At 45.8% G+C, this 26,001-nt stretch overlaps 1 protein-coding gene across 2 annotated transcripts; it reads right to left on the reverse strand.

Moving 5' to 3' along the window:
* Positions 1–25,454, reverse strand: PRKRA (protein activator of interferon induced protein kinase EIF2AK2). Of its 2 annotated transcripts, none has more exons than XM_024198490.3 (8): positions 25,364–25,454; positions 22,019–22,170; positions 15,767–15,848; positions 8,668–8,746; positions 6,437–6,554; positions 3,969–4,066; positions 2,559–2,733; positions 1–733 (listed from the first exon to the last, which is right to left on the reverse strand). In XM_024198490.3, exons 1-8 carry the CDS (start codon positions 25,426–25,428, stop codon positions 576–578), a joined length of 927 nt encoding a protein of 308 aa, XP_024054258.2. In that variant the 5' UTR covers positions 25,429–25,454; the 3' UTR covers positions 1–575. The 2 variants fall into 2 exon arrangements, with proteins under 2 accessions (XP_024054258.2, XP_024054256.2); XM_024198488.3 differs by having other exon boundaries at positions 22,001–22,170.
* Positions 25,455–26,001: the final 547 nt, after the last annotated feature.

A 26,001-nucleotide genomic window follows, 5' to 3' on the forward strand; every position in this document is an offset into this window, starting at 1 on the left:
TTGGTCCTGTTTTGAGCAGGGGGTTGGACTAGATGACCTCCTGAGGTCCCTTCCAACCCTGATATTCTATGATACTAAAGCATATAATCAAAAACATTTCCATTGGGCTATAAACAGCAACAGAATATGCTCTTCAAAGGGCTGCCCCCGCAAAGAACAGACCATCCCCAACTCCCACTGAAAACTATGGTGTTTAGGGGGTACTCAGGACACTGTAGGATTGGTCTTCCTATAGCTACCATCTTTGATGTCTGTGTTCTCTAACTCTGGTATCAAATTTATAATTCTCCCTACAGGTTTTCCGTAAGGGAGCATTTATGCTTCAGTAAGTATGCAAGCAGTAATTTAATGTCCTCACTGCTTTACAATACTGAGAGCTAAATACAGTAAACCAATCCAAAATGAAAACCTTATGACTGACTCAATTCAAAGCAATGCATAATTAAAATGTTGTTTGTGGAGTGACTTAAAAATAGCCCAAAATTAATTTGAACTACATATATGGGAAAACATCCAACTTTGGAAATATCTTTTAAGTTAAATCTTTATCAAAAGATTTTTTTTCTATTTCTAGTTTATTTTCTTCCAGCCATGATCTTTAAATACTGTAATGCATTGTGAGCAGCATCGTTGTGAGCATTGCCCCAAGAAATCCCAGTACCATGGCAAACTGTGACTGGATTGGTTGAGAGTTCAGCAAGACATTGGTATTGTCCATTCACGCTCAGCTCTTCTGAAATTATATAAGCAAAAAAACGATTAGCTCAACATTATGCCTTGTATAAGTTACTGCACAAGTTCCCTTGTTACCCCCAAATTTTTCCAAGTGATGTGTATTAAAATCACGAATACAACCACACTGACTTTTAGTCACTTATTACACAGAATTAATTTCCAAAACACTTATGGATGGAAAGTTTATGAAGGATAAGGACAGAATGTTGACTATACTTTTGAATGATCCGTCCAGTTCTTTCTATTCCTGCTGTGCAGCATGTATAGTTATTTTGGTAATAATGTTGGAAAGAATGATTGGAAATATTATCAACTATGCAGGTGTCAAACTAACTTTTAGAATAGCAGCTGTGCTAGATACTTGTAAATTAGTTACTAGATATCACTAAAATGTGAACTAAGATTTTAATCACTCTTACCCTGCATTATCAAAGCTAACACTTTTGTACCATCATAATTTCTTATTAATCAGGACATCTCTATTTGGAGGGTTAAGAATAGTATGTACATTGGCAAGAGTCAGTATAGTCCAGACTGCATATACAGTAATTTTTTCATCTTATTGCAATAAAAAATGAGTGGTATTAACTACCATAAAAGATTGTATCTGCTTTTTCTAGTTGCAAGGTTGTGTCACAGCTCAAGTGGTGGTAACACAAGGGAGGAGGGAGAACATGAGATTTAAAGAGAGAAATAAGAATCAGAACACGAGAATGGAAGGGAAAATTTACAATTCCAGCTAGATTGACCAAACTTCTGAAATCATAGTAAGTGGGGACGTGGAAGTCTTTGGCTCTTATGTTCATAGCCATAAATAGGGCTTGCTGTTTGTCACTGAGGTCACGGAAGTCATGGATTCCGTGATTTTCCGCGATCTCCGTGACTTCTGCGGGGGCCAGTGTGGCTGACCCCCAAACATGTGGCTCCGGGGCCAGCTGGTCAGGTGGCCCCAGGGACAGCCACCCCAGTTGCTGCTGGAGTGGCCCCACAGCCAGCTGCACCAGCTGCTGCGGCACCGGCCACTGCTCAGGTGGCCCCGAGCAGCTAGCCCCGGGGACTGCCCAAGTAGCGGCCGGAGCGGCTGGCCCCAGAGACCGCCTGAGCAGCGGTCCCTGGGTGGCTGGTGCAGCTGCTGCTGGCAGCCCCTGGTGGTAGCCCCAGGCGGCCTGAGTAGCTGCTTCCCTGGGCAGCCCCCGGCAGCGGCGCCCTGGCAGCCAGTGCAGCTGCTGCTGGAGGCGGTGCCCAGCCAGTCGCTACAGCCGCTTCCCTGGGTGGCCCCTGGCAGTGGTGCCTGGGCAGCCAGAATAGCCGCTTCCCCGGGCAGCCCCAGGTAGCGGTGCCCGGGCAGCTGGTGCAGTTACTGCCCCTCCAGATGCCCCCTGCCCCTGCAGCAGTCCTGGTGCCCCCCAGCAGTGACCCCCTTAAGATTTAGTCACGGGTATTTTTAGTAAAAATCATGGACAGGTCATGGGCCCATGAATTTTTGACCTGTCCATGACTATTTACTAAAAATACCCGTGACTACATTGTAGCCTTAACCATAAATAATGGCTAAAATTTAGGCTTGGATGCCTCTGTAGTTATAATAATTTAGGCTCCAATCAGACTCATGTGGGCAAACCATGACTTCAGTGGAGCTGCATGTGAGTGTAGCCTCCACCCACATATATCAATTGCAGGTTTAGAGCCTTAAGGCAAAGTTTTCCTTATGCTATATGAGCAGAGCTCCCATTTAACATCACTGCATGTTTTGCTTAAGTGTGGATCAGAGAGGAGGAATGTATCATTCATGTATTACAATACTAACACACCAAAAGTCATACCTATATTCAAATATGTTATAACAAAACCTTGTTCTTCTGCAACTTCTCCAAGCAGTTGGACATAGTCTGTATTAGGAATACTGAGTGGACTTCTCTTCAGCAAGGTAATTTTTTCTTCTGATGAGTTCCTTAAGGCATCCCATGTGCATCCTAAATTATTTCCCACTTCATTTCCCTGAAAACATTTGAAGAGGGTTTAGATTTGTTTTTACATATTAATAAAATGCTGTTCAACAAAAATATCATGCAATATTCACTTTTATCTGCAAAAACACAGAAAATGCAAACTTCCACACAGCACCTTTATATAGTGTCTCAGTGAGTTCCAGCTTTTCTGTTCAACTGCCCCAGTGATGGAATGGTGCCTGGCTGCCCACTACCCTATTCCTTATGCTATGCTTTGGCCTGATTACAACTCTCTTACTTTCTGCCTGTGTTCTCCCTGTCTCTCATTCTTTATTTTTAATTTCCCCCCCATATTTGCTCCTCTTCTCCTCACAACCACAGTTGGTGCCTTCTCCCTCTTTTCATCCAACCTCAATTCTCCACTCCTTTTAAACTGGTCTGGCCCTGTGTTCTATGCCTCTTGCATGGCTGCTTCCTCCACAGTGCCTGTTACAAGAGAGTGTGCAGACAATACTGTTGAATGAAGTGATGTGTATTGCTGCTTGGGGAAAGCAAAGCATATGCAGCTGCCAGCAGTGGCTGCCTGATGGCCTCTTTGATACCCTAGATATGCCATGCAAATTTAGTGTGAACAAACCTAGTATATCCCAGAAGGTACACTTTAATAGGCCATCATGTCTTGTATTTTTATTATGTTTCCCAATCACTTAATTAGGCAAATACTTATATTTCACCAGCATGCGTTGTCTGTGTCAAGGTATTATACTTTATTATTGTAGTAAGCAAACAGATTCTAAAACACTAATCAATTATTTTACTTTTTGCACTTTATTCCCCCTCTCCCACTTTTTTGGATCCCTGCTCCCAGAACTCCCTTATGTTACTGGTCAAATAAAAATTATCCCCGTTTGATACCCTCATTTGACATTATGACAAAGGATATCTACATATAACAAAGCTCTTTTCCTCCCTCCTCTGTGTTCCATTCCTTCCCTATGTTTTATTTAAATAGGAGGATGGGTTATTTGAAGCCAATTAATAAGAATAGCACAGAGAAAAATCCTACTTTTAATGGTGTCTGTCCTTATATAGTCTTTCACCAATGTCATACTAATAATCTGATGCAAATTTGGATGATAGCCCAGAGCTTTTGGGTCCATCTAGAAATAGGAACATGGTATAAAACTTTGTGATAATGAAAATGTCTGACCATATTTTGTTAGTTTTGTCATTGAATTGTCTGACAGGATTTATGGCACTTATGCTGCTCTGCCCATTACTTACTAAGGAAATATTGATGCTATCTGGAGGGAAACTGTGGAATTTGGCAAGTAATTTTTCAGCAGCATTTCGCTTTGCTAGTTTCTTAGATGTCCCAGTCCCTGCATAAAGAAACAAAACCAAAGAGTATTAACAAGAGAAAAATGCACTGAGGTGAACTTAGTGGCTCAGAGGACTGATAATTCATCTGTAGGTTGCTGGTTCAAATTTACCACAAACAGTAAGAAATAAGTTGTTACTATCTGACTGCTGTTTGAAGGCTTATGTGAAATAAACTGACTTCAATCCTGTTGCTAGTGGACTAGCATTGGGGGCACATTGCTGCAACACTGAGTTCCTGAATTACTACAGCTTGTTGATTATTCAATCTGTAGATAAGCAGAATTTGGTCTTTAGATGTGTTTGGGTTCCACAAATAGATTCATTATTATAAAACATTTAAAATAATATCTTGACACAAACACTCTTGCAGCTTACTCTTACTCACATTTTCCTTCTTTTGAAAGAATTGTAATACAACTGAAAGGTACTTCGTTAAAAGAACTGAAGCCTTCTATTTGTACTCAGAACAAGCAGAAGATGTGAAATTGTGCAAGTTCTCACATTGTTCTTCCAGAATAACTCAGTTCTAAACTGAATGGATCACCTCCTGTAGTGAAAGAACACTTCAGTCTATAAATCCAGTTAATCCTGGGATACTCTGCTAAGACTGCCAATATTGGTGCTAGTTAATAATTGCAATGGTAATGGTTTTGTGATGGAGGACACCTGTTCACTAAGAACTAGACTAAAATCAACTCACTTCATGTAGACCACCAAAGAGACATCAGATAGCAACATTTTAATCATTAGCCACCTGTTTTGGGGTTAAATGGGTGACCCAAATCATTGAGCAATCCACCTGACTTGAATTCAACCTGCAAGTCTCCCTGTAAATGCAATATTGTTAACCACTGATGGTTACAGGTATTCAGAGTTCCTAGAGAATTTGTCTGATCTAGTCTTATGAAGTACACTAAGGAAACAGGGTTTGGAATGTATTTTATAGTGATTTAAAGAGCGGGATTCTCCCATAGACTCCATTACAAGTAAGTAAACCTCCAATTTCTCAGCTGTACGAAAACGCATTAAGCATTTAAAAACTTAGGGCCAGATGGTTATTTGCCTCTATCATTACTACTGAGCTTCAAAGCTGGAGGTTAATACCTGTTCTGAGGAGGAAGATTTAGGACTCTTCTACACTACCCGCCGGGTCGGCAGGCAGCGATCAATCCAGCGGGGGTTGATTTATCACGTCTAGTATAGATGCAATAAATCGACCGCTAAGCGCTCTCCCATTGACTCCGGTACTCCACCAGAACGAGAAGTGCAAGCGGAGTTGATGGGAGAGAGTCAGCTGTTGACTTACCGCAGTGAAGACACCGCGGTAAGTAGATCTAAGTTCGTTGATTTCAGCTATGCTATTCACGTAGCTGAAGTTGCATATCTTAGATTTACCCCGCGCGGTAGTGTAGACAAGCCCACCGTGTCTTGCACGAAGTATTTCATACTGCTGCTTCTCCTCACCAATCCCTTTCCATAACTTCTCAAAACCTAAATTCTAGATCAGAATGTCACTAAGCACAACCAGGGAGTCCTCCCCTCCACCAAAAAATTCCAAAACAATCTAATATGAGGATGGGTTATTTGCAGCTAACCAAATGCTGATCACTAGGTTGGAAAGGCTGGTCAAGAATCACTTTTGTGCAAATTCTATACTTGTAACTCTAGAGTTTACAAGGGAGTAAGTGCCAATGCAAAATTTTTGCAGGTTATCCAACATACACAATGCATGAATGTCATTAATCAAATACTTGTTTAAATAAAACTACTGTGTATTTGCATAGTCTGTTGCTTACTTCAAATGGAATATTTTACTTCAGTACACTGTGGAGGTATCATTCAACAACTTTTATTGCATTGAGAAATGTTTTAGATGCAACATTTCAATAGCTTGATTAAAAGTCTTAGGTGCAAACGCTATTTAGGATATCTGTGCAATGTATTCACACATTCTCTTGCCAATTTTGAGGTAATAGGACAGAACTGTCATGCAGAATATCACTTATCCTAATATTTAAAAGCACTGCAAGTCTGCATTTTAAAATTTAACACCATAACTTCCAGCATTTTCAAGTTAAATAATGGAACACTTTTTAAAATGGTCTCTTCCTTAATGTTAGGGAACTGAAAATGTATCCTCACTGTCCAAACGCTAATAACAAATATTTTAAGTGTGCCAATGATGCATTTTGTATGTCATGAATCTGCTTTAAAAAAGAACCAAAAAAGGTACAATATTAAGATTTTTAAATAAAGCGGGAGGCGGGGGGGAGAGAAACACTCACAATTCATTGGAGACTGCTATGGAAACTGACCACATTCTAAATTTGCTACATTTTGTGTTGATTTAAAAAAATATATATATATACCAGTTTCTACAAATGTTTCTATTCTGCAAGTCATTGTAAACTCCCGCTTGTGAGGAGGCCCCGACTCATGCGCAAGTGAATATTCAGGAAGTCTCCATCCCTTCTGAACAGCCAGTTCCTAAAGAAACAGAGGTTAGACCTGACTAATAAAAAAGATTCTGCTTTGGTCTGTCTCTAAACATCCCTTTCAAACAGCTACCATCTTTGCTTAGCAAAATTCATTGGTCCATTTTTTAAAACACATTTACCACCATAACACTGAAAATATTTCAGTAATAGCTTGAAGAGCACAATATATTGATGTGGGAAAACACAAGGATATAAGTTACCTAAAATGACACATTTACCAGAAGTCAAAGTAGAGATGGGGACAAACAGGAAAAAACTGTTCTGGTATTTGCAAATACTAGTAGCACATATAAAAGCCCTCCAAACACTAGTAAGTTACATTTTAAAGAGCTGTGTTAGCCTAAAACCCTATCTAAAAATGAAAGGCCATAGGGTGGTTTTGCAGGGTGTTGATCCTGAGCCCTCACTCTTCAGGCTGGCAAGGTTTGGAGTGCCATGTAAGAGAGAGGGACCTGGTCCTGTTCAGAAAAGTTAAAAACCAGCTTCAATCTCAGCTGTTTAGTCAAACTTGAAACTTTAAGCCTTGAATAAGTGCCAATTCCTCCTTTAATTGTTCGAAGCTATTAAATTCAATTCTTTTGATTTTTCATATTTTTAATATGACTATCCAAATTATAGTACCAACTGGCAAGGCCAGCCTGCTTAAAACAAAGAATCAATTAACAAAACTAGTGACAGTGAACATATCACATCATGCAATACTGTACCCACAGCATTAAAATAAAAACATAGTAGAAAAAACACAATCCTATTCTTGTTGTGAGTTTTTCTTTTTGACCTCGTAGTGAGACATGCCTTTCAACTAAAGTTTCTATGTTCTATTTCTTGAAGAGCAGAATGGTACATACACTCTCACATCCCTTTCATCTCCTTTAAAATATTCAGTTTAAGAGAGAGAAACACCTTGACTATATTTATTTAAGTTTTTAAAAGCAATGGTCAAGAAATGTGGCTTCAAGGACTTATTCATTAATGAAAACTGTTGTTAAGGGAAGTCTTAACCTAAGCTTTCTGTACCATCTACCTTAAATATGTCTCTGGAAAAAAATTAAACAAGAAGCAGCCAAATCTCATGTCCAGCAAGAGATTTTCAGTTTTTGATTCTTACTTACAACTAGTCATTTGTGAACCATGAGATTCTTCAGAGCCATGCAAGTAAACTTAGGTCAAAACACTGCAAATAGTTTCCTTTAATATGAAGCCCCCTCAAAGTCAATGGGACTACTTGTGCTTAAAGCACATGCAAAACTGTCTTCAGGGTTGGGTGTCTGGGCTCAATCCACAAGGTACTGAGCACTCTAGCCCCAATCCAGCAAGGCATATGTGGCTGAGTGCTTCCCTGGATTGGAGGCAGAGTGCACAGCACTTTGTGTTTAGACCTCAAGGGTTCATCCTACAGTGTTAAACTTTAGCACTTAATGCATATGTGTATTAACTGCGATACTAAATGTTTCATATGAAAATGTCAAACAAAGCAGACATGAAACATTATTTAAAGGGGCAGATTTCTGTACATAATATTCTGTTCCTCTTCTTCCATAAACACTCTAAATTTCAGAAATACAGAACACCTTAAATTCATCAAAACACATTAAAAATAATCCTCTAAATATGTTGACTATGGGTCTCCAATTTCAACCAGCTTTGTGAACATTTTAAAGAAAATCTTATAGCATAGGAAGCCAAATTTTCATGTCTGTTCACACTATGGTTTAATTTTGACAGTATTAACTGGACTTAAACATAATTATAATAGTAAAGTTAGTTGCATACACATTTCATATTCTCACTACAGCTGGCTCTCTACATGCTTTCCCCGCAGTGAACACAATTAGTGTTTGCTCTTTTCTGACCTGTACTACTTGCTCTGGGCTTTCTATGCTGCCTTCTGTAACTAAAAAAAAAAAAAAGTAAGAAAGATATGTTCAAATGAGTTCAAAAAGTAGCTGCTAGTTTAGTGTAAATAATGCCTGACAAGTCTAAGAACAAGAATAGATTTTAAATTCAGTCTTATCCAATATTCATTTTTTTTAAGGAATATTTTACACACAGCTGAACTATATGGCATGATGGTCTTAAAATGCAAAAAAGTTACATCTTACCTGTAATGTACCTATAGGATTGGTTTGATTTTGTGGTTGCTTTGGAGAATCTGGAACTATGGAGTCTGGCACTGAAAGACTAAAATAGTTTAACTTTTTTTTTTTTTTTAAACTGACAATTTTAAGTTAAAACTGCTGAAGAGGGACATAAATTAGGCACTAATCCATTAATAACCTAGGGCCTCAGTCCTCAAAACTCTAATGCATACACTTAATTTTACACATGTGAGTAGTCCCATTAAAATCTTGGCATGATTAGTGTCCAAGGCTAAATCTCCATCTTCTCAGGTGTGGAAAACATTATATCGTAATTATTTGAGATTTAAAATTTTAGAGCCAGACACACCTGATATTAATGTGTCCCCTGGCAACTTGTGGATATTTATTTTTAAACATGTCTCTTTCTCTCCTCCATGGCAGGGGTGGGGGGGCAGAGGTGGGGAATCACACAAACAGCAGATTGACCGGTTATACAGAGAAAATAGTAAAAACTGAATATATATAGGAGGTGCCTTCAATTATTATTATACTATCTTTAACAAATTTACATGATTAATGTTTTTGGATGAAAAGCCACCTGTATAACAGCTTCAAATTACACAGTACACCATCTTGCAACAGAAGTAGCATCTGAAAAAAAGACATTAGTCCCATTTCATCTTAGACAGTTTCACTAGGAAAAGAATGAAATACAAGAATCCAGATTACAGAAAAAGTAACATTATAAAGTTTGAGAGAGTGTCAGTTTTTAGAATTAAATTAGAAAAAACTTTCCTCAAAAAGAAACGGAAGTCTTCCAACTGCTGAAAAGACGGTTACTCACCGTTGTAACTGTTGTTCTTCGAGATGTGTTGCTCATATCCATTCCAGTTAGGTGTGTGCGCGCCGCGTGCACGATCGTCGGAAGATTTTTACCCTAGCAACACCCGGTGGGTCGGCTGTGGAGCCCCCTAGAGTGGCGCCGTTATGGCGCTGGATATATACCCCAGCCGACCCAGCGCCCCCTCAGTTCCTTCTTGCCAGCTACTCCGACAGTGGGGAAGGGGGGCGGGTTTGGAATGGATATGAGCAACACATCTCGAAGAACAACAGTTACAACGGTGAGTAACCGTCTTTTCTTCTTTGAGTGCTTGCTCATATCCATTCCAGTTAGGTGACTCCCAAGCCCCACCTAGGTGGCGGGGTCGGAGTGAGACATTGCTGTGTGCAGAACCGCTGACCCGAAAGCAGCGTCGTCTCTGGATTGTTGCACCAGCGCATAGTGAGTAGCAAATGTGTGGACCGATGACCACACTGCAGCTTTACAAATGTCCTGGATTGGTACTTGAGCCAGAAAGGCAGTCGAGGAGGCCTGGGCCCTCGTGGAATGAGCGGTGAGGCGTGGCGTCGGTACACCGGCCAGGTCGTAGCAAGCACGAATACAGGACGTGATCCAAGTGGACAGGCACTGTGAAGAAACCGGTGAGCCTTTCATCCGGTCGGCCACCGCAACGAAGAGTTGCGTCGTCTTCCTAAATGGCTTTGTACGGTCAATATAGAAAGCCAGGGCCCTGCGTACGTCCAAAGAGTGTAAACGCTGGTCTTGACGAGTAGCGTGCGGTTTCGGATGGAAGACCGGGAGGAAAATATCCTGGTTCACGTGGAAAGGTGACACCACCTTTGGCAGAAAGGCAGGATGGGGGCGAAGCTGCACCTTGTCCTTATGGAACACCGTGTATGGGGGCTCGGATGTCAGCGCCCTGAGTTCCGAGACGCGCCGTGCTGAGGTGATGGCTACCAGGAAGGCTGTCTTCCAAGATAAGTACAGGAGCGAGCAGGTAGCCAATGGTTCAAACGGAGGCCCTGTGAGCCTGGAGAGGACGAGGTTGAGGTCCCACGTTGGAACCGGCTGTCGCTGCTGTGGGTATAGCCGGTCTAAGCCCTTGAGGAATCTAACGACCATCGGGTTCGAGAAGACCGAGGACGTGAGTTCCCCTGGGTGGAAAGCGGAAATAGCGGCGAGGTGAACCCTAATTGAGGATGTCGCCAAGCCTTGCTGTCTGAGGGACAGGAGGTATTCCAGTATCAAGGGGATAGGAGCCTGCGAGGGAGACGTAGCTCGTTGCTCACACCAGCAGGAGAACCTCTTCCACTTGGCTAAATAAGTGGTCCGCGTAGAGGGCTTTCTACTTCCCAGCAGGACCTGTTGGACGGCCTGCGAGCATTGCCGCTCTGAGCGACTCAACCATGAAGCATCCACGCCGTGAGGTGGAGCGACTGCAGGTCGGGGTGACACAGCCGGCCGTGGTCCTGAGAGATGAGATCCGGACTCAAGGGGAGCGTGATCGGCCTCTGTACTGACAGCTCTAGAAGTGTGGTGTACCAGTGCTGTCTCGGCCAAGCAGGAGCGACTAGAATTACCCGTGCATGGTCCCTGCGGATCTTGAGCAGCACCCTGTGGACCAGCGGGAATGGGGGAAAGGCGTAGAACAGATGGTCTTTCCATGCCATGAGGAAGGCGTCCGACCGAGAGCCCGGGGCTCGCCCGTGTAGGGAGCAGAATGCCTGGCACTTCCTGTTGGCCCGAGATGCGAACAGGTCGATCTGGGGAAACCCCCACCTCTGGAAGACGGAATAGATGATGTCCGGGCGAATCGACCACTCGTGCGTTTGGAAGGACCTGCTGAGACGGTCCGCCAGCGTATTCTGGACTCCAGGCAGGAATGACGCCGTGAGATGTATCGAGTGGGCGATGCAAAAGTCCCACAGGCGAATGGCCTCTTGGCATAGGGGAGATGAGCGGGCTCCGCCTTGCTTGTTGATGTAAAACATGGCCGTGGTGTTGTCGGTGAGAATCAGCACGCAACGGCCCTGTAGGAAGTTGAGGAAAGCCTGACAAGCCAGGCGCACTGCCATCAGCTCTCGGACGTTGATGTGCAGGGCTAGTTGGGATGCCGACCACAGGCCTTGGGTATGATGCTCCCCCAGGTGAGCGCCCCATCCTAGAGATGAAGCGTCCGTAACTAGGTGGAGGGAGGGCTGTGGGGCGTGAAAGGGTACTCCTGCACAGACCGCCGTGCGATCCGTCCACCATGTGAGGGAGGCCAAGACTGCGGTCGGAACCGTGACCACCATGCTCAGGTCGTCTCGATGAGGACGGTAAACCGATAACACCCAAGTCTGCAATGGGCGAAGTCGCAGCCTGGCGTGCCTGGTTACGTAGGTGCACGAGGCCATGTGGCCCAAGAGGGCAAGGCATGCCCTTATGGTGGTAGTTGGAAAGGCCCTGAGTCCTTGAATGACGCTTGAGATGGTATGAAAGCGGCTGTCTGGCAGGATGGCTCGGGCATGTCTGGAGTCCAGGATTGCTCCAATGAACTCTATTCTTTGAGTTGGCACTAGAGTGGACTTCTCTTTGTTGAGTAGAATGCCCAGCTCGTGGAAAGTGCGTGTCACTATGTGGACATGGGCCTGCACTTGGTCTCTGGTGAGGCCGCGTACCAGCCAGTCGTCCAAGTACGGGAACAGCTGTATCCCTTGTCGACGAAGGAAGGCCGCGACGACTGCCAGGCACTTTGTGAAGACCCTGGGAGCCGAGGACAAGCCGAAGGGAAGGACTGCGAATTGGTAGTGTACCCTGTTTACCACGAATCGCAGGAAACGTCTGTGGGGCGGATAAATTGCTATGTGAAAGTAAGCGTCCTTCATGTCGAGGGCGGCGAACCAGTCTCCAGGATCCAGTGAAGGGATAATGGTCCCCAATGACACCATGCGGAACTTCAACTTTACTATGAATTTGTTGAGTCCGCGTAAGTCTAAGATGGGCCGTAGACCCCCTTTTGACTTGGGTATCAGGAAGTAGCGGGAGTAAAACCCCCTGCCCCTTAGCTCCGAAGGAACCTCCTCTATGGCCCCCATAGCGAGGAGCCCAAAAACCTCCTGTGTAAGGAGTTGCTCGTGAGAAGGGTCCCTGAAGAGGGACGGGGAGGGGGAGTGGGATGGGGGGGGCGAGGAAAACTGGAGGGCGTATCCCCTCTCCACCGTGCGAAGGACACAACGGTCCGAGGTTATACGGGACCAAGCACGGTGGAAACGGGAGAGGCGATCCCGGAAGGGGGGAACCGGATCCTGGAAAGTGGCTAAGGTGCCGTCCTCGACCGCACCTTCAAAAGGCTTGCCTAGGCCCCGAAGGTGGCCTAGGTTGGCCCTGGTTCTGACCGGGTTGAGGGCCGGTCGACCTTCGCCTACCACCTCGACCCCGCCTCCTAGCAAAGTCCTGTCTTGGACGAGGCGGGGGAGGGTAGAACCGCTGAGGCTGTGGCCTGAAGGGCCTGCGCTGAGGCCCTGGGACATGCATCCCCAGGGAGCGCATCATTGTTCGAGAGTCCTTAAGGTTTTGGAGCCTCGAGTCTGTTTTCTCTGAAAAGAGGCCCTGTCCCTCGAACGGTAGGTCCTGCAGGGTCTGCTGCAGTTCCGGAGGCAAGCCCGACACCTGGAGCCAGGAGATTCGGCGCATTGCTATCCCCGAAGCCAGGGTCCTAGCGGCCGAGTCCGCTATATCAAGGGACGCCTGTAGGGAGGTGCATGCCACCCGCTTGCCCTCCTCTACCAGGGCCCCAAACTCGTCCCTCGAGTCCTGGGGAACCAGTTCTTTAAATTTCCCCATCGAGGACCACATATTGAAGCCATAGCGGCTCAGTAGTGCCTGCTGGTTCGCTGCCCGCAATTGCAGTCCGCCAGCCGAATACACCTTGCGTCCAAACAAATCGAAGCGCTTAGCGTCCTTCGATTTGGGCGCAGCGGCCTGCTGGCCATGGCGCTCCCGTGCATTCACTGAGGAAACCACCAGTGAGCACGGTTGGGGGTGAATGTACAGATACTCATGTTCCCTGGATGGGACAAAGTATTTTCTCTCAACCCCTCTGGCCGTGGGCGGAATAGAGGCCGGGGTCTGCCAGATAGTAGTGGCGTTGGCCTGGATGGTGCGGACCAGCGGTAATGCCACCCTGGATGGAGCATCCGCTGAGATGATCTGCACTATCGGGTCATGGACCTCCGCAACCTCCTCCACCTGGAGGTCCAGATTGCGAGCCATGCGCCGCAGTAGGTCCTGATGGGCCCGAAGGTCTATCGGGGGCGGCCCGATGGACGACGTGCCCGCTACGGCCTCATCAGGAGAGGACGAGGAAGATGCCCCCGGTGGCAAGGGGTCCAATGGTTGGTCCTGCTCCAGGTGTTCCTGGTGTTGGGCATCCCCTGCCCCCTGGTCAGGGGCCTCTGCAGGTGCGGGCACTGGAGCCTCCACGTCCCTTGGAGGAGGGCGGGAGATGGTAGACTCTGGGGCCCTGGTGTCCGAACGGCCAGAGCGGGAAGCCGACAGGGGAGCTCCTTGAGCTTGGTGGTAGGCCCAAGGAGTCCAAAAGGACCAATGCGCAGGCCCTTGCATCGGGTCCTCGGTCTCCTGCAGGTGGCCGGGCTCCACCGTCTCAGATGACCGGGACGCCGATCTCGACGGCCACGGCGGTGCCGAACCCGATGCCGTCGGCACCGGATGGTACGGTGCCGATCGGTGCCGACCGTAAGGGGACCTGTCCCTGCGTTGTTCCGGCGAACGGTGCCGGGACCTGGACCGGTGCCGATAGTCCCTCCGGTGCCGGGATCCCGATCTGGAACGTGACGACGATCTGGAGGAGGCGTGGTACCGGGAGCGGCCTCTCGAGCCCGAGTGGCGCTCATACCGGTGCCGGGAGCTGCGCCTCGACCCCGATCGGTGCTGGTCGTCACGGCGGTGCCGGGATGTTGAACGGCGCCGCGAGGAAGATCTGGGCCGCGAGTACGACCGGTGCCGAGGTGACCCTCGGCGCCGGGACTCCGAGCGGCGTCGGGACCTGCTTCGGGATCTGGAGCGGTGCCGAGAGACTCGTGCTGGCGACGGTGGGCGCACCAGGGCAGGCTTGCCTCTGGACTGCAGCACGCGTGGAGCCACCGGTGCCGGGAGTTGCGACGGCGCCGGCTCCGTGAGGGCGATCAGGTCTCTCGCCGTAGCAAAGGTCTCCGGGGTGGAAGGGAGACAAGGTTCCACCACCAGCCTTGGTGGTGAAACAGTCCGCACCGGACTCAACGGCCTCGGTGCCGGAGTCGACGGTGTGGCCGCCTGTCTTTGGCGGTCCAGCTGCGGACGCGGCTCTACCCCCGGCACCGGGGGAGCCGGTACCTTCGCGGCAACAACGTCCCGTGTCTTAGCGGTCTTCTTATGGCCCGGAGAGATGGATCGGTGCCGAGGCTCTTTGGGCGGGCGCGGTGCCGACGTCGGTCGGTGCCGAACAGTCTTTTCTGCCGCACCGGTCGAGCCCGCCGGGGCGCTGCGCACCGAAGCGCTCGGTGCCGGGACAGGGCGCGCCGAGGGAGGATCTGGACTCAGAGCCGCCTCCATGAGGAGCTGTCGGAGCCTAAAGTCCCGCTCCTTCCTTGTCCTTGGCTTGAAGGCCTTGCAGATAGGGCACTTATCTGCTGGATGAGTCTCTCCCAGGCACTTCAAGCAGGAGCTATGCGGGTCGCTAGTTGGCATGTGCTTCCCGCAGGACGCGCACGGCTTAAAGCCAGGAGCCTTGGGCATGGGCCCGGCTGCGCGCCGGGGGGAAAAGGGGAAAAACACCCCCTAAACCCCCGATAACAACTTACAACTATATATATATATACACTATAACTAACTACTAACTAACTTGAACAACTATCTATATAACTAAATACAACAAGAACAATGAAAGCTAGGGAGTGTGGAGATCAGCTAAGCCGCGCTCCACAGTTCCAACGACCGTCAGGGGCGGTAAGAAGGAACTGAGGGGGCGCTGGGTCGGCTGGGGTATATATCCAGCGCCATAACGGCGCCACTCTAGGGGGCTCCACAGCCGACCCACCGGGTGTTGCTAGGGTAAAAATCTTCCGACGATCGTGCACGCGGCGCGCACACACCTAACTGGAATGGATATGAGCAAGCACTCGAAGAACTGATAGTTTGGGGTTTTTTGGGGGCGGGATTGGTGTTCAGAGCTTCTTTTAATGCCATATTTAGATCGACAGTGACATTTTGTGCAGTACAATACAGCCACACCTAACTCACCCAATACTTGGATTTCCTTTCAAAACGTTCAAGGCAGCTTCTGCAGCTCTGTGTTTTGCAATCTTCTTGCTATGACCTTCACCTGTATTAAAACAGACAATCTGATATTCCTAAAGCGTGACTAATGACGACCTTGTTAAATTGTAATAACAGCCCTGTCTGGAATCTCTATAGCATTATGTTATGCAGCCCCACCCCGACATGCTCCCTCTTGCCCTTACATTGGGGTTTGAGATGGGGTTCTCAGAAGGCAGGCTTGGGTGGCTTTCTCTATAGTGCCTTTGCTGAGGGAATCTACGGTGGGTTATATAGTAGCAGAGGAAGACGTGGGGGCATAAAGAGCAGAATTCTATATAACCAAAATAGAACACTCCTCCAGAATCTGGAATTGAACCCAGAAGTCCTGAGTCTCTGTATCCCTCTGTTGTCAGCAAACACATAGCTCTGAAAACCACTGGCACAGTGTTTTTCATCTCCCCCTAGTGGTAGTTCACGGAGAATAACAGCATACAGTATTACTATCAGTTGCTGCATTACCTCAAGTACTGTAGTCTGAACCCTGCTGATGAACTATGTTCTATGTTATAGAATGTCTTAAGTCTTTAAAAAAAACAACACACACCTCATCTATGACATCCCAAGAAACTATACTTAAACTTTAAGGTTGCAAAGCCAAGTATGCAAAAGTCAGGAAACACCAGGCTTAAGGTAGCTTGTGCATCCTTAATTCAGCGATCATGTGCATATGCATTATCATATGCACATGATCACACTTTTTTCCCACCCCCTGCCCCCACAGAAACCCTGCCTCATTCAGTGCACTGCATGGATCTGCATGGGGGATGAATTAGGGCTGTGTAATAATGGAGGCTGTTCATAGCAGAAGCTGGAAAGTGCGTACCTATTGTGATTGTTGGGAGATGGCAGACCTAAGCCTGCCCTCAGCTAAAGGCCCTGCCCCTTAGCCGGCGGCGGGGGAAACCAGTGAACCTGGGACCCAAGTGAATACTGGGGACAACAAATGAAAAAACAGGGATGGGAGTGAAGGTCAAAGAGTGAAAATCAGGGAACTGGATGGGGACACTGAGAAGATAACCCCAGACAGTGCCCACTGCTCCTCAAAGGCATCTAAGGAATCAGTGGACACTGCGCCCAGAGCAGTGGCTCTCAACCTTTCCAGACTACTGTATCCCTTTCAGGAGTCTGATTTGTCTTGTGTACCCCAAGTGTCACCTCACTTAAACACTACTTGCTTACAAAAATCAGACATCAAAATACAAAAGTGTCACAGCACACCATTACTGAAAAATTGCTAGTGCTTTTTATGTAGCCTGTTGTAAAACTAGGCAAATATCTAGATGAGTTGATGTACCCCCTGGAAGACCTCTGTGTACCCCAGGTTTAGAACCACTGGCCCAGAGGAACTCTGCCTGGAGATATGACTTCGCAAGGGATTGGAAATAGGCCCTACAGTTGCAGACCCCTGCCCAGCTTCTTCCTCCTGGTATGATGGATGGCAGTATTGCCAGCACCAGGAGGTTGATAAGGAGGTTTTGCAACTTTGCGGGGCCATGGATGGGGTGTGCAAGGATCAGGAGGTGTGAGGAAAAGTGCAGCCAGAACCTCTGTAACAGGTTCTGGAGGAGCCAGGAGAGGGGCTGCAAACTGACACACTGTACATAGGTGTGTGCCAGGATCTCCCACTCACTGCAGACAGGACAGGTGTTGGGGGAGTTCATGAACTGCACCAGCTACATGCCCATGCTTATGGCTTCATGGAGGAGCCACTGTAGGAGCTGGATTTTATAATGTACTATGAGAATTAATGTATGATTTGATTTCATCTTGTCAGCCACCCTTTTTGAATAGCAGAAAGGAATGACAGACCAGAACAATCCTTATGACTAATTATGGTCATCCTTTTGTTTTAGAATAAGTTATAAAGCTACTATGGTTTCCTATATGTATTACAAATTAGGAAGTAAGAGACAGGATTCTCTATTGTGTCTATGTTAAGTAGATTAGAGGAACATTGAAGGCCTGGGTCTCAATGTAAATTGTCTTGGTTATTGATTGTAAAACTTAGCAAGGTTTAATTTGCAATGCCCTTTTGCTCAATATAAAATACTACTGTTTGTATTCTCAAACTGTTTGTGTGAATGAGGAATGTATGCATCAGGAAAAGATAAGGTGTGAAGGCCATTGTTATAGCCAGAGTCAAGGAAGGAGGAGTGAAGAAATTTAAAGAACATCAAAGAATCATCAACGCGCATCCATAATGAAGGGCAGATTGACGACCCTGAGGTAAAGGCTGGCACCCCTAAAGACAATTGATTAAATCGGGAACAAAGGACAGGATGACCCTCTCGGAGGTGTATTGGAATGTTTACACCAATTAAGAAGTAACCGGTCACAAAGTGACACAGCAAAATCCATAGGCTTCAACAGAGAAGAAAACCTATAAGAACAGGGTGCTTTGCCATAGGACTTTGGGTTCGTCTTGCCACACTCCAGGAGCATCGGATCGCGACCGATAGAACCCCGCTCCCCTCTGCGACCAATCTGGCTGGCCACTAGATTGATCCAGACTCTGGACTGGTAACTATAAACGTCACTGCAGGAGAGTGAGAGTGAGTGAGTGAGTGAGTGAGTGAGTGAGTGTGTGTGTGTGTGTGTGTGTGTGTGTGTGTGTGTGTGTCTAAAAAGCATATGCTAACTGTGGTATTCTCAATAAATGCTGTGTATTTACCTTCCTCGATAAAGATCCCGTGTGCTTTGTATAAGCATAACACCACCAACTGATATTTCTGGTGGGCCATGAACCAGACTGGAATATATTCTGGACCACTAGGTTACCTCCCCTCCTCAGGTGGCAGCAGGTCCCACCACTTAGTGTCGGGGAGGTGGGCTGGGGGGGAGACACAAGGGCGATGAAGTGGATAGTATGAAACACAAGTGCATACAGATGTTTCCTTGGTGGTTTGGAGGTGATACAGATGGATGTCATTCAGCCAGCTCAGGCTGGGTGTTGGGGGTGGCTGGGAAGCTCATGGGGCAGGGGTCCAATGTCTAATTCTGGAGGGCCAGTGGTGAGCAGTGGGTGGAGAGCACCTACCTACAGGACCCATTCCAGGAAAGAGAGAGAGAAGTGGGAGGCAAGGCTGCCCTCACCTCCTGGAGTATATGACTGAGGACACACAGGGTAGACAACCCCTGGCTGGCTGAGCACACTGGGGTCCACTCAGTCCCTCTGATGATAGTCTAGGTGGTCTCTCATTCTGGTGGCACCAACCTCCTGGAAATTGTGTAGTGAATGAAGCAGGGGACTGCAAGAAGAGAGAGGATGTTCTCCTGGTTATTCATGTTGAATGCCATCCCAGAGAACTAGATTCTATTCCGGCTCTCACACTATTCCTTCAGGCTGCTGGGCAAGTCACTTAAACTAAAATTTTCCGAAGGGAGCCACTAATTGTATGTTCCTCATTTTTGAGTGCTCAACCTGAGACTCCTGGGGGTGGATCTGCAGAAGTGCTGAGCACTCACAACTGAAGTCAATAGGGACTGTGCTTTGAATATACGAAGTGTCAAAAATGCTAAGTGCTCTGAAATATCAGGCCTTAGACATCTCAAGTTGACCATCCAAAATTAGTGGACGCTCTTGTAATCTTGACCTTAAACTTTTTGTGCCTCGGTTCTGCTATCTGTGAAATGAGGATAATATGACTACCTAATTTCATATGAGTGTTCTGAAGATCAGTTCATTGTCTGAGAAGCATTCAGTTACCTTGGCGAAAGCATGATAGAAACACCCAAGAAGAAACTAACAACTTCTTATTTGGTGCATGGCTTAAATGGTATGTATTTAAGACCTGAGGTCACACATTGACAAGGCTACAGATAAATAATGAATAACTATGCTTTCACTGAAGTAGCTATCATATGGAAATATATACTAGAGCATGTAATTTTCATAATGGCTGTGTACAAGGGGGCCAAATCATGGATGCATAGGCAACTTTAATTCTGGAATTTCCTTGGCTTTTGAGTGCTTGATTTTACAACCATAATGTTCTTTTAATGTAATTTTTTTTTGCATGTAATAATTCTATACTTAGTGCACTATCATGAAGACAATAGATGTAGTTTATTCCAAACAGATTAATTTAAAATTAGGGCTGTCAAGCGACTAAAAAAATTAATTGCAATTAATCGCGCAATTTAAAAATTAATCACAATCACGCAATTAAACAATAGAATACCATTTATTTAAATATTTTTGGATGTTTTCTACATTTTCAAATATATTGATTTCAATCACAACACAGAATACAAAGCATACAGTGCTCACTTTATATTTTTTTGATTACAAGTGTTTGCACTGTAAAAAGACAAGAGATAGTATTTTTCAATTCACCTAATACAAGTATTGTAATGCAATCTCTTTATCATGAAAGTTGAACTTACAGAATTATGTACAAAAGTACTGCATTCAAAAATAAAACAATGTAAAATTTTAGAGCTTGCAAGTCCACTCAGTCCTACTTCTTGTTCAGCCAATTGCTCAGACAAACAAGTTTGTTTACATTTGCAGGAGATAATGCTGCCCACTTCTTGTTTACAATGTCACTTGAAAGTCAAAACAGGTGTTCTCATGGCACTGTTGTAGCCGGTGTCGCAAGATATCTACGTGCCAGATGCGCATGCTTCAACCACCATTCCACAGGACATGTGTCCATGTTGATGACGGGTTCTGCTTGAAAACCGTCCAAAGCAGTGCGGACCATTGCATGTTCATTTTCATTATCTATGCCACTAGCAGAAGGCTGATTTTCTTTTTTGGTGGTTCGGGTTCTGTAGTTTCCGCATCGGAGTGTTGCTCTTTTAAGACTTCTGAAAGCATGCTCCCTACCTAATCCCTCTCAGATTTTGGAAGGCACTTCAGATTTTTAAATCTTGGGTCGAGTGCTGTAGCTCTCTTTGGAAATCTCACATTGGTACCTTCTTTGCATTTTGTGAAATCTGCAGTGAAAGTGTTCTTAAAATGAACAACATGTGCTGGGTCATCATTTGAGACTGCTATACCATGAAATATATGGCAGAATGTGGGTAAAACAGAGCAGGGGACATACAATTCTCCCCCAAGGAGTTCAGTCACAAATTTAATTAACACTTTTTTTTTTTTTTTTTAAACACGTGTCACCAGTATGGAAGCATGTTCTCTGGAATGGTGGCCGAAGCATGAAGGGGCATACGAATGATTAGCATATCCGGCACGTAAATACCTTGCAATGCTGACTACAAAAGTGCCATGCAAATGCCTGTTGTCACTTTCTGGTGACATTGTAAATAAGAAGAGGGCAACATTATCTCCTGTGAATGTAAACAAACTTGTTTGTCTTAGCGATAGGCTGAACAAGAAGTAGGACTGAGTGGACTTGTAGCCTCTGAAGTTTTACATTGTTTTGTTTTCGAGTAACAAAAAAAAAAAATCTACATTTGAAAGTTGCACTTTCAGAACAAAGATTGCACTACAGTACTTGGATGAGGTGAACTGAAAAATACTATTTCTTCTGCTGATCATTTTTACCGTGCAAATATTTGTAATCAAAATATACACTTTGATTTCAATTACAACACAGAATACAAGATATATATGAAAATGTAGAAAAACATCCAAAATATTTAATAATTTCAATTGGTAGTCTCTTGTTTAACAGTGCAATTAAAACTGCGATGAATCACTATTAATTTTTTTAATCGGGATTCATTTTTTTAGTTAATCGCATGAGTTAACTGCGATTAATCGACAGCCCTGTTTAAGTTAGGTTTTCCAGAATCCTCAAGCTAGCAGGCAGCTCTTGGAGATTTTCCCTTCAGCCAGTAAACATTCTTACCTGGCCAAGGTAATATTTATCTTTGCCTTTTTACTGAACTTTCTGAAAATATCAAATCAGAATTAACAGCCTAAAACTGCACTGTTTTAATGTTTAGTTTAGTCACATGTGAATATCAAAGTTTAAAAGCTTGCTTTTTAGGCAAAGCTGTTAAAGTTTGGCAAGTACTGGAAGGAGCAAAAGCAAAGCATATTAACCTATTAAATAAATGAAATGCCCAAATCGTAACTTTTTGTTGTTGTTGTTTTCCACTGGAAAATACACATTGGAAATAATTAAAGATTTTTTTTTTCTTAAACCACTGCCAACAACCATACCAAAGGGTAGCAACATTACAGACCTGTGCCTGTTATTTCACCTACTGTGACTTTAAAGGTGAAACTTGGAAGATGTACTTGTCCTTCAGCCTTCTCAAATTTGTACTCAGGAGTGATACCAGCCTTCGTGCCATATTCATGTAACAACTGAATTGGTGTTTTCCCTGGTTTGGCAACAATCATTTCCTCCAAGCTGCAAAGAAAAGAATAAGATTTCCCGATGAATAATTTACAAAAGAAAATAATTTAGATGGGAAAACTGTATTTAAAGCTGGACAAAAAAATCTGAATCTTATGATTTTTTTCAGTGAAACTTTGAAGAAATAATTTTTCTACTTGGCTTTTGTGGCACTTTTCATCCATAGATCTCAAAGCACTTTACAAAAAAGGACAAGCATTGTTACATTGGGATGGGGAGACCAAGTTATAGGGAAGCAAAGTACTTGTCCAAGGTCCCATGGTAGACCAGGATAGAACCCAAGTTTACTGAGTCCCAATTCACTAGGCCAATATTATCTCCCAAATTTCCATTTTTTTTAAAACCAGCTCTAGCTACTGTAAAAGGATAAAATTACCAACCCTCCCCCCCGCCCCCCAAAATCTGGATGAGGAAAAAATAGTTTAACGAATTCTCAGTGTGTAGGGCCTTGCATCCATTCATATATGTGAAGTTTATTTTGCAGCATAGGAGGAAACAAGAACAGAGATGTAGGTAGGTGGAAAAGCTATTCAGAGGTCTGAGCTTAAACTTGTTTCAAAATGCCCAGTAAGAGGCTCTAGGGATGGGCACATCAAAACTAGAACAGCAAGAAAGGAAGAGTATTTTAGCTGCAGCAGAGAAAGGGAAAAGATTGCAGTGGTTCTCAAACTTTTTGTATTTACAACCCCTTTCACACAGCAAGCCTCTGAGTTTCTTTATAAATTAAAAACACGTTTTTTTTATTTAACACTATTTTAAAGTGATATTTGTTAATATCACTTTTCACAGCAGACTTACTAGTGCAGACTTCACAGCGGACTTGCTAGCTAGCTGGGAGGCATATACTTGCAGCCCCCACATAACAACCTTGCAACCCCCTGAGGGGTCACGACCCGCAGTTTGAGAACTTCTGTGATTAGAGGAAAAACAGGTAGCTCAGACAGTCACAACATGATCAAGCTAAGCTAAACTAAGGCATGTCTGTATTTAGCATTTGGGAAAGAGACCAGAAAAGTTAATGTACAAATCATTGTGGAGGAAAAACCAACAGGATTTGGCAAAAGCTTTTGGCAAAAAGAGGGGACAGAGTTAGAGGGATATGTTGAAAACAAAAAAAACCTGCAGTTTCTCAGATTTACAAGACTTTCCTATCTTAATACCCAATAGGACAACAAGTATTTAAACCCACGCACATGTATGATTTTTTTGCATCAGGAGGACCTACATGCATTTGCATGCTATTCAGAACTATCAGCTCTACATTGTAAAGCAAATTTAATGCACAAAGAGTACCAGACTGACAAATCAGGATACTAGTCACAGCACTATTATAGTATCAGTAGTGACTGCAAAATTCTCTACAAAGTGCCATCCTATGTACCTCAGCACTCTTCTAAAGAGGCTGCCTAAAATGAGAAGAACACACAGACTTCGTGACGATTCAACATGCTGAAAGTGCCAACAAGAATGTCATTTTGTTTCATTTTGTAATATGGACACCTATCAACAAAAAACAGATGGACTCCAGTTAGTTTACATAGGTCTCTGAATGAATTTTGGTTGCTACTGAACCGAACTGGATTCAAATCACTGGCCTCCTTGTGAAAGGCTCTCATTATCTGTGTTTCAAGACAGCTTGTCATCGTCCATTCAAGTTATGAAAAATCAAACTGATCTTACTAAATGATGAAAGAAAAATTATTTTATGCTGAAAGCCTGCACTGATAATTAAGGGGGGAGGGAAAGTGGTTTTCAGCTGGAAGCTGCATGCTATGAAACCAGAATGCAAGTTAGATAACAAACACTTAAAATACAGGATCATTCTTAAACACAGCAATAAAGAATCAGTTATATAATGTGGTAGAAAACAAATGGCAGATTGTTGTAGGCAACTGTTCTGTTGACAGATAGGAATAGGGAAAACAAAATATTTGCAAAATAACATTATATTACAAGTAATTAACACTTTCTTCTGATCACCAAGACAACTGGGAGTGGCATCAGTTGCAACATGGACAAGTGGTTGGATACCGAAGGCACTTATTAATTCTCCACAGCAAAGAAACAATCATTGTTGAGGAGGATCTGAAGGTGACAGGTCCATAGTAGATTGAGCTTGCACCCATCTCAAAACTTATCAAGTTCAAAAGTTAACAGTATCTGGATAGCTGTTCTCCATCAAAAGCTGGGCTATTTCAGGAACTGGTGTTTTAGGCCAGGACTATTCACAGGCTTAAAGTCAAACACATGAGTTTGTAGGATCATGGTATACAAACACTCTCTTTGTCTGGCTTGGAACATGGCCTAGACTTCTTTTCCCCCTCCCTACATTATTTATTTTGCTCCATCACTAGGATGACAGAACATTATGCTGCTGGAAGTATCATGAAACTAGTTCCTGAGCATTTGTCAAAATGTACCATGGCACTGTTTGAAAGATGGGCTGTTAGGGACCTAAATACTTCTGAGGATCAGGATCTTTCTTGCCAGGGCGGTGATTACTGTCGCTGTACCTATAAGTCCACCACTTCTGGTTTGAACTGGACAGGGTGCATGAAGGACTGGGCCATGTTTAACAGCTGTCACATTCTACCATGAAGGTGGCTCCTTTTCAGGGATGCTGAGTCCTGCTTACAACGGCTAACAGCGTTAACTTTACACTGACATGACTGAGGGATCTTCAGCGGAGAGCTGAGTTTAAGGGCTATTGAGCCTGCCTCTGACTGCATCACTCTCAGTCCGAGGGTAAGGGACTGAGCCTCAGGGGCTGGCTGGCGGCGGGCGCAGGCCGGTGCAGCATCTACACTTGCAACCCCGGTGGCTGCGCTGAGAGCAGGCGGGGGTAAAGGCCCCGCGCCGGGTCAGAGCCCGGGACAAAACCAGGCCGAAGGGCGGGACGCAGCTGGCCGCTCTCTGGGGCCGACAGGGCTCACGCTGGGCAACCCGCGGGCAGAGGGGCGCGGCGGGCTCTGCGGGGGGCCTGGGGCTCAGACAGGGACCAGCGTTTTCCCCGCTCGCTGCGCTGCGAACTGGGGCAGCTGGGCCGCAGCGACAATGGGCGGGGGCACGAGCCCGGCCGGTGCCACCCCCGCAGGCAGCAGTTGGCCGCGGCCGCTCGCGCGCCTCTGGTGAGTGGGGAGCGGGAGAGATTTCCCTGATTACCCACAATGCCCCACTGCGCCCTGACCTGCGGGGCTTGTCCGGCGCCTCCGGGCTCTGCTGGGTCGCGGCCGGGAAGGTCTCCTGAGACATGGCCGGGCCGGCCGCCTCCGCCTCCCAGCGAAGCGCGTCCCCCAGTGGCGTGCTGTGGGGGCGGGGCCGCGCCGGGAGAGCGGGGCGGCGCTACCTGCCGTTCCTGCTCGGCAAAGCCCCCGCTTCCTGTCGCTGCGGGGCCGGCACCTTCCCGGAGAACGACAGTCCTTCCTGCCCTCCGCGGAGCGCACCCTGTGGGGGCGGAGGAGATGGGCCTGGCCTCGCTCAGCGCACCCTGTATGGCCTGGCCTGGCCAGTGATGCACAAACCCTCCCCCCTCAGGAATCCCGGTGGGGAGAGTAATACCCGCCCCCCCAACACACCCATGGGGCAGAGAGGGAAGCCCTATGCGTCAACCCCAGCATAGGCCACTCCCCACTCATGTATATGAACACTCTTAAAGCTCAGCAAAATCCCATGTGCCCCTCTGTGGTGGAGTACACCCCAGCGTTTACCCCTAGGGCTGCTAGTTTTGGTTGGATGTATTCCTGGAGATTTCATCACATGACATAATCTTTAATTCTTGGAGACTCCAGGCTAATCCTGGAGGGTTGGCAACCCTAATTTACCCCC

This window comes from Terrapene carolina, unplaced genomic scaffold (assembly GCF_002925995.2).
Source record: "Terrapene carolina triunguis isolate 2854851 unplaced genomic scaffold, T_m_triunguis-2.0 Scaffold62, whole genome shotgun sequence".
Lineage (NCBI taxonomy): Eukaryota > Metazoa > Chordata > Testudines > Emydidae > Terrapene > Terrapene triunguis.

What these genes read in the sequence shown, in the direction of transcription:
- PRKRA (XM_024198488.3), bottom strand. Translation starts at nt 25,428, where the DNA reads ATGTCTCAGGAGACCTTCCCGGCCGCGACCCAGCAGAGCCCGGAGGCG. An exon ending in ATCCTATAGGTACATTACAG is followed by an intron (nt 6,555 to 8,667) that starts GTAAGATGTAAC and finishes CTGTTTCTTTAG; the next exon opens with GAACTGGCTGTTCAGAAGGG. An exon ending in TATAACATATTTGAATATAG is followed by an intron (nt 734 to 2,558) that starts GTATGACTTTTG and finishes ATATAATTTCAG; the next exon opens with AAGAGCTGAGCGTGAATGGA.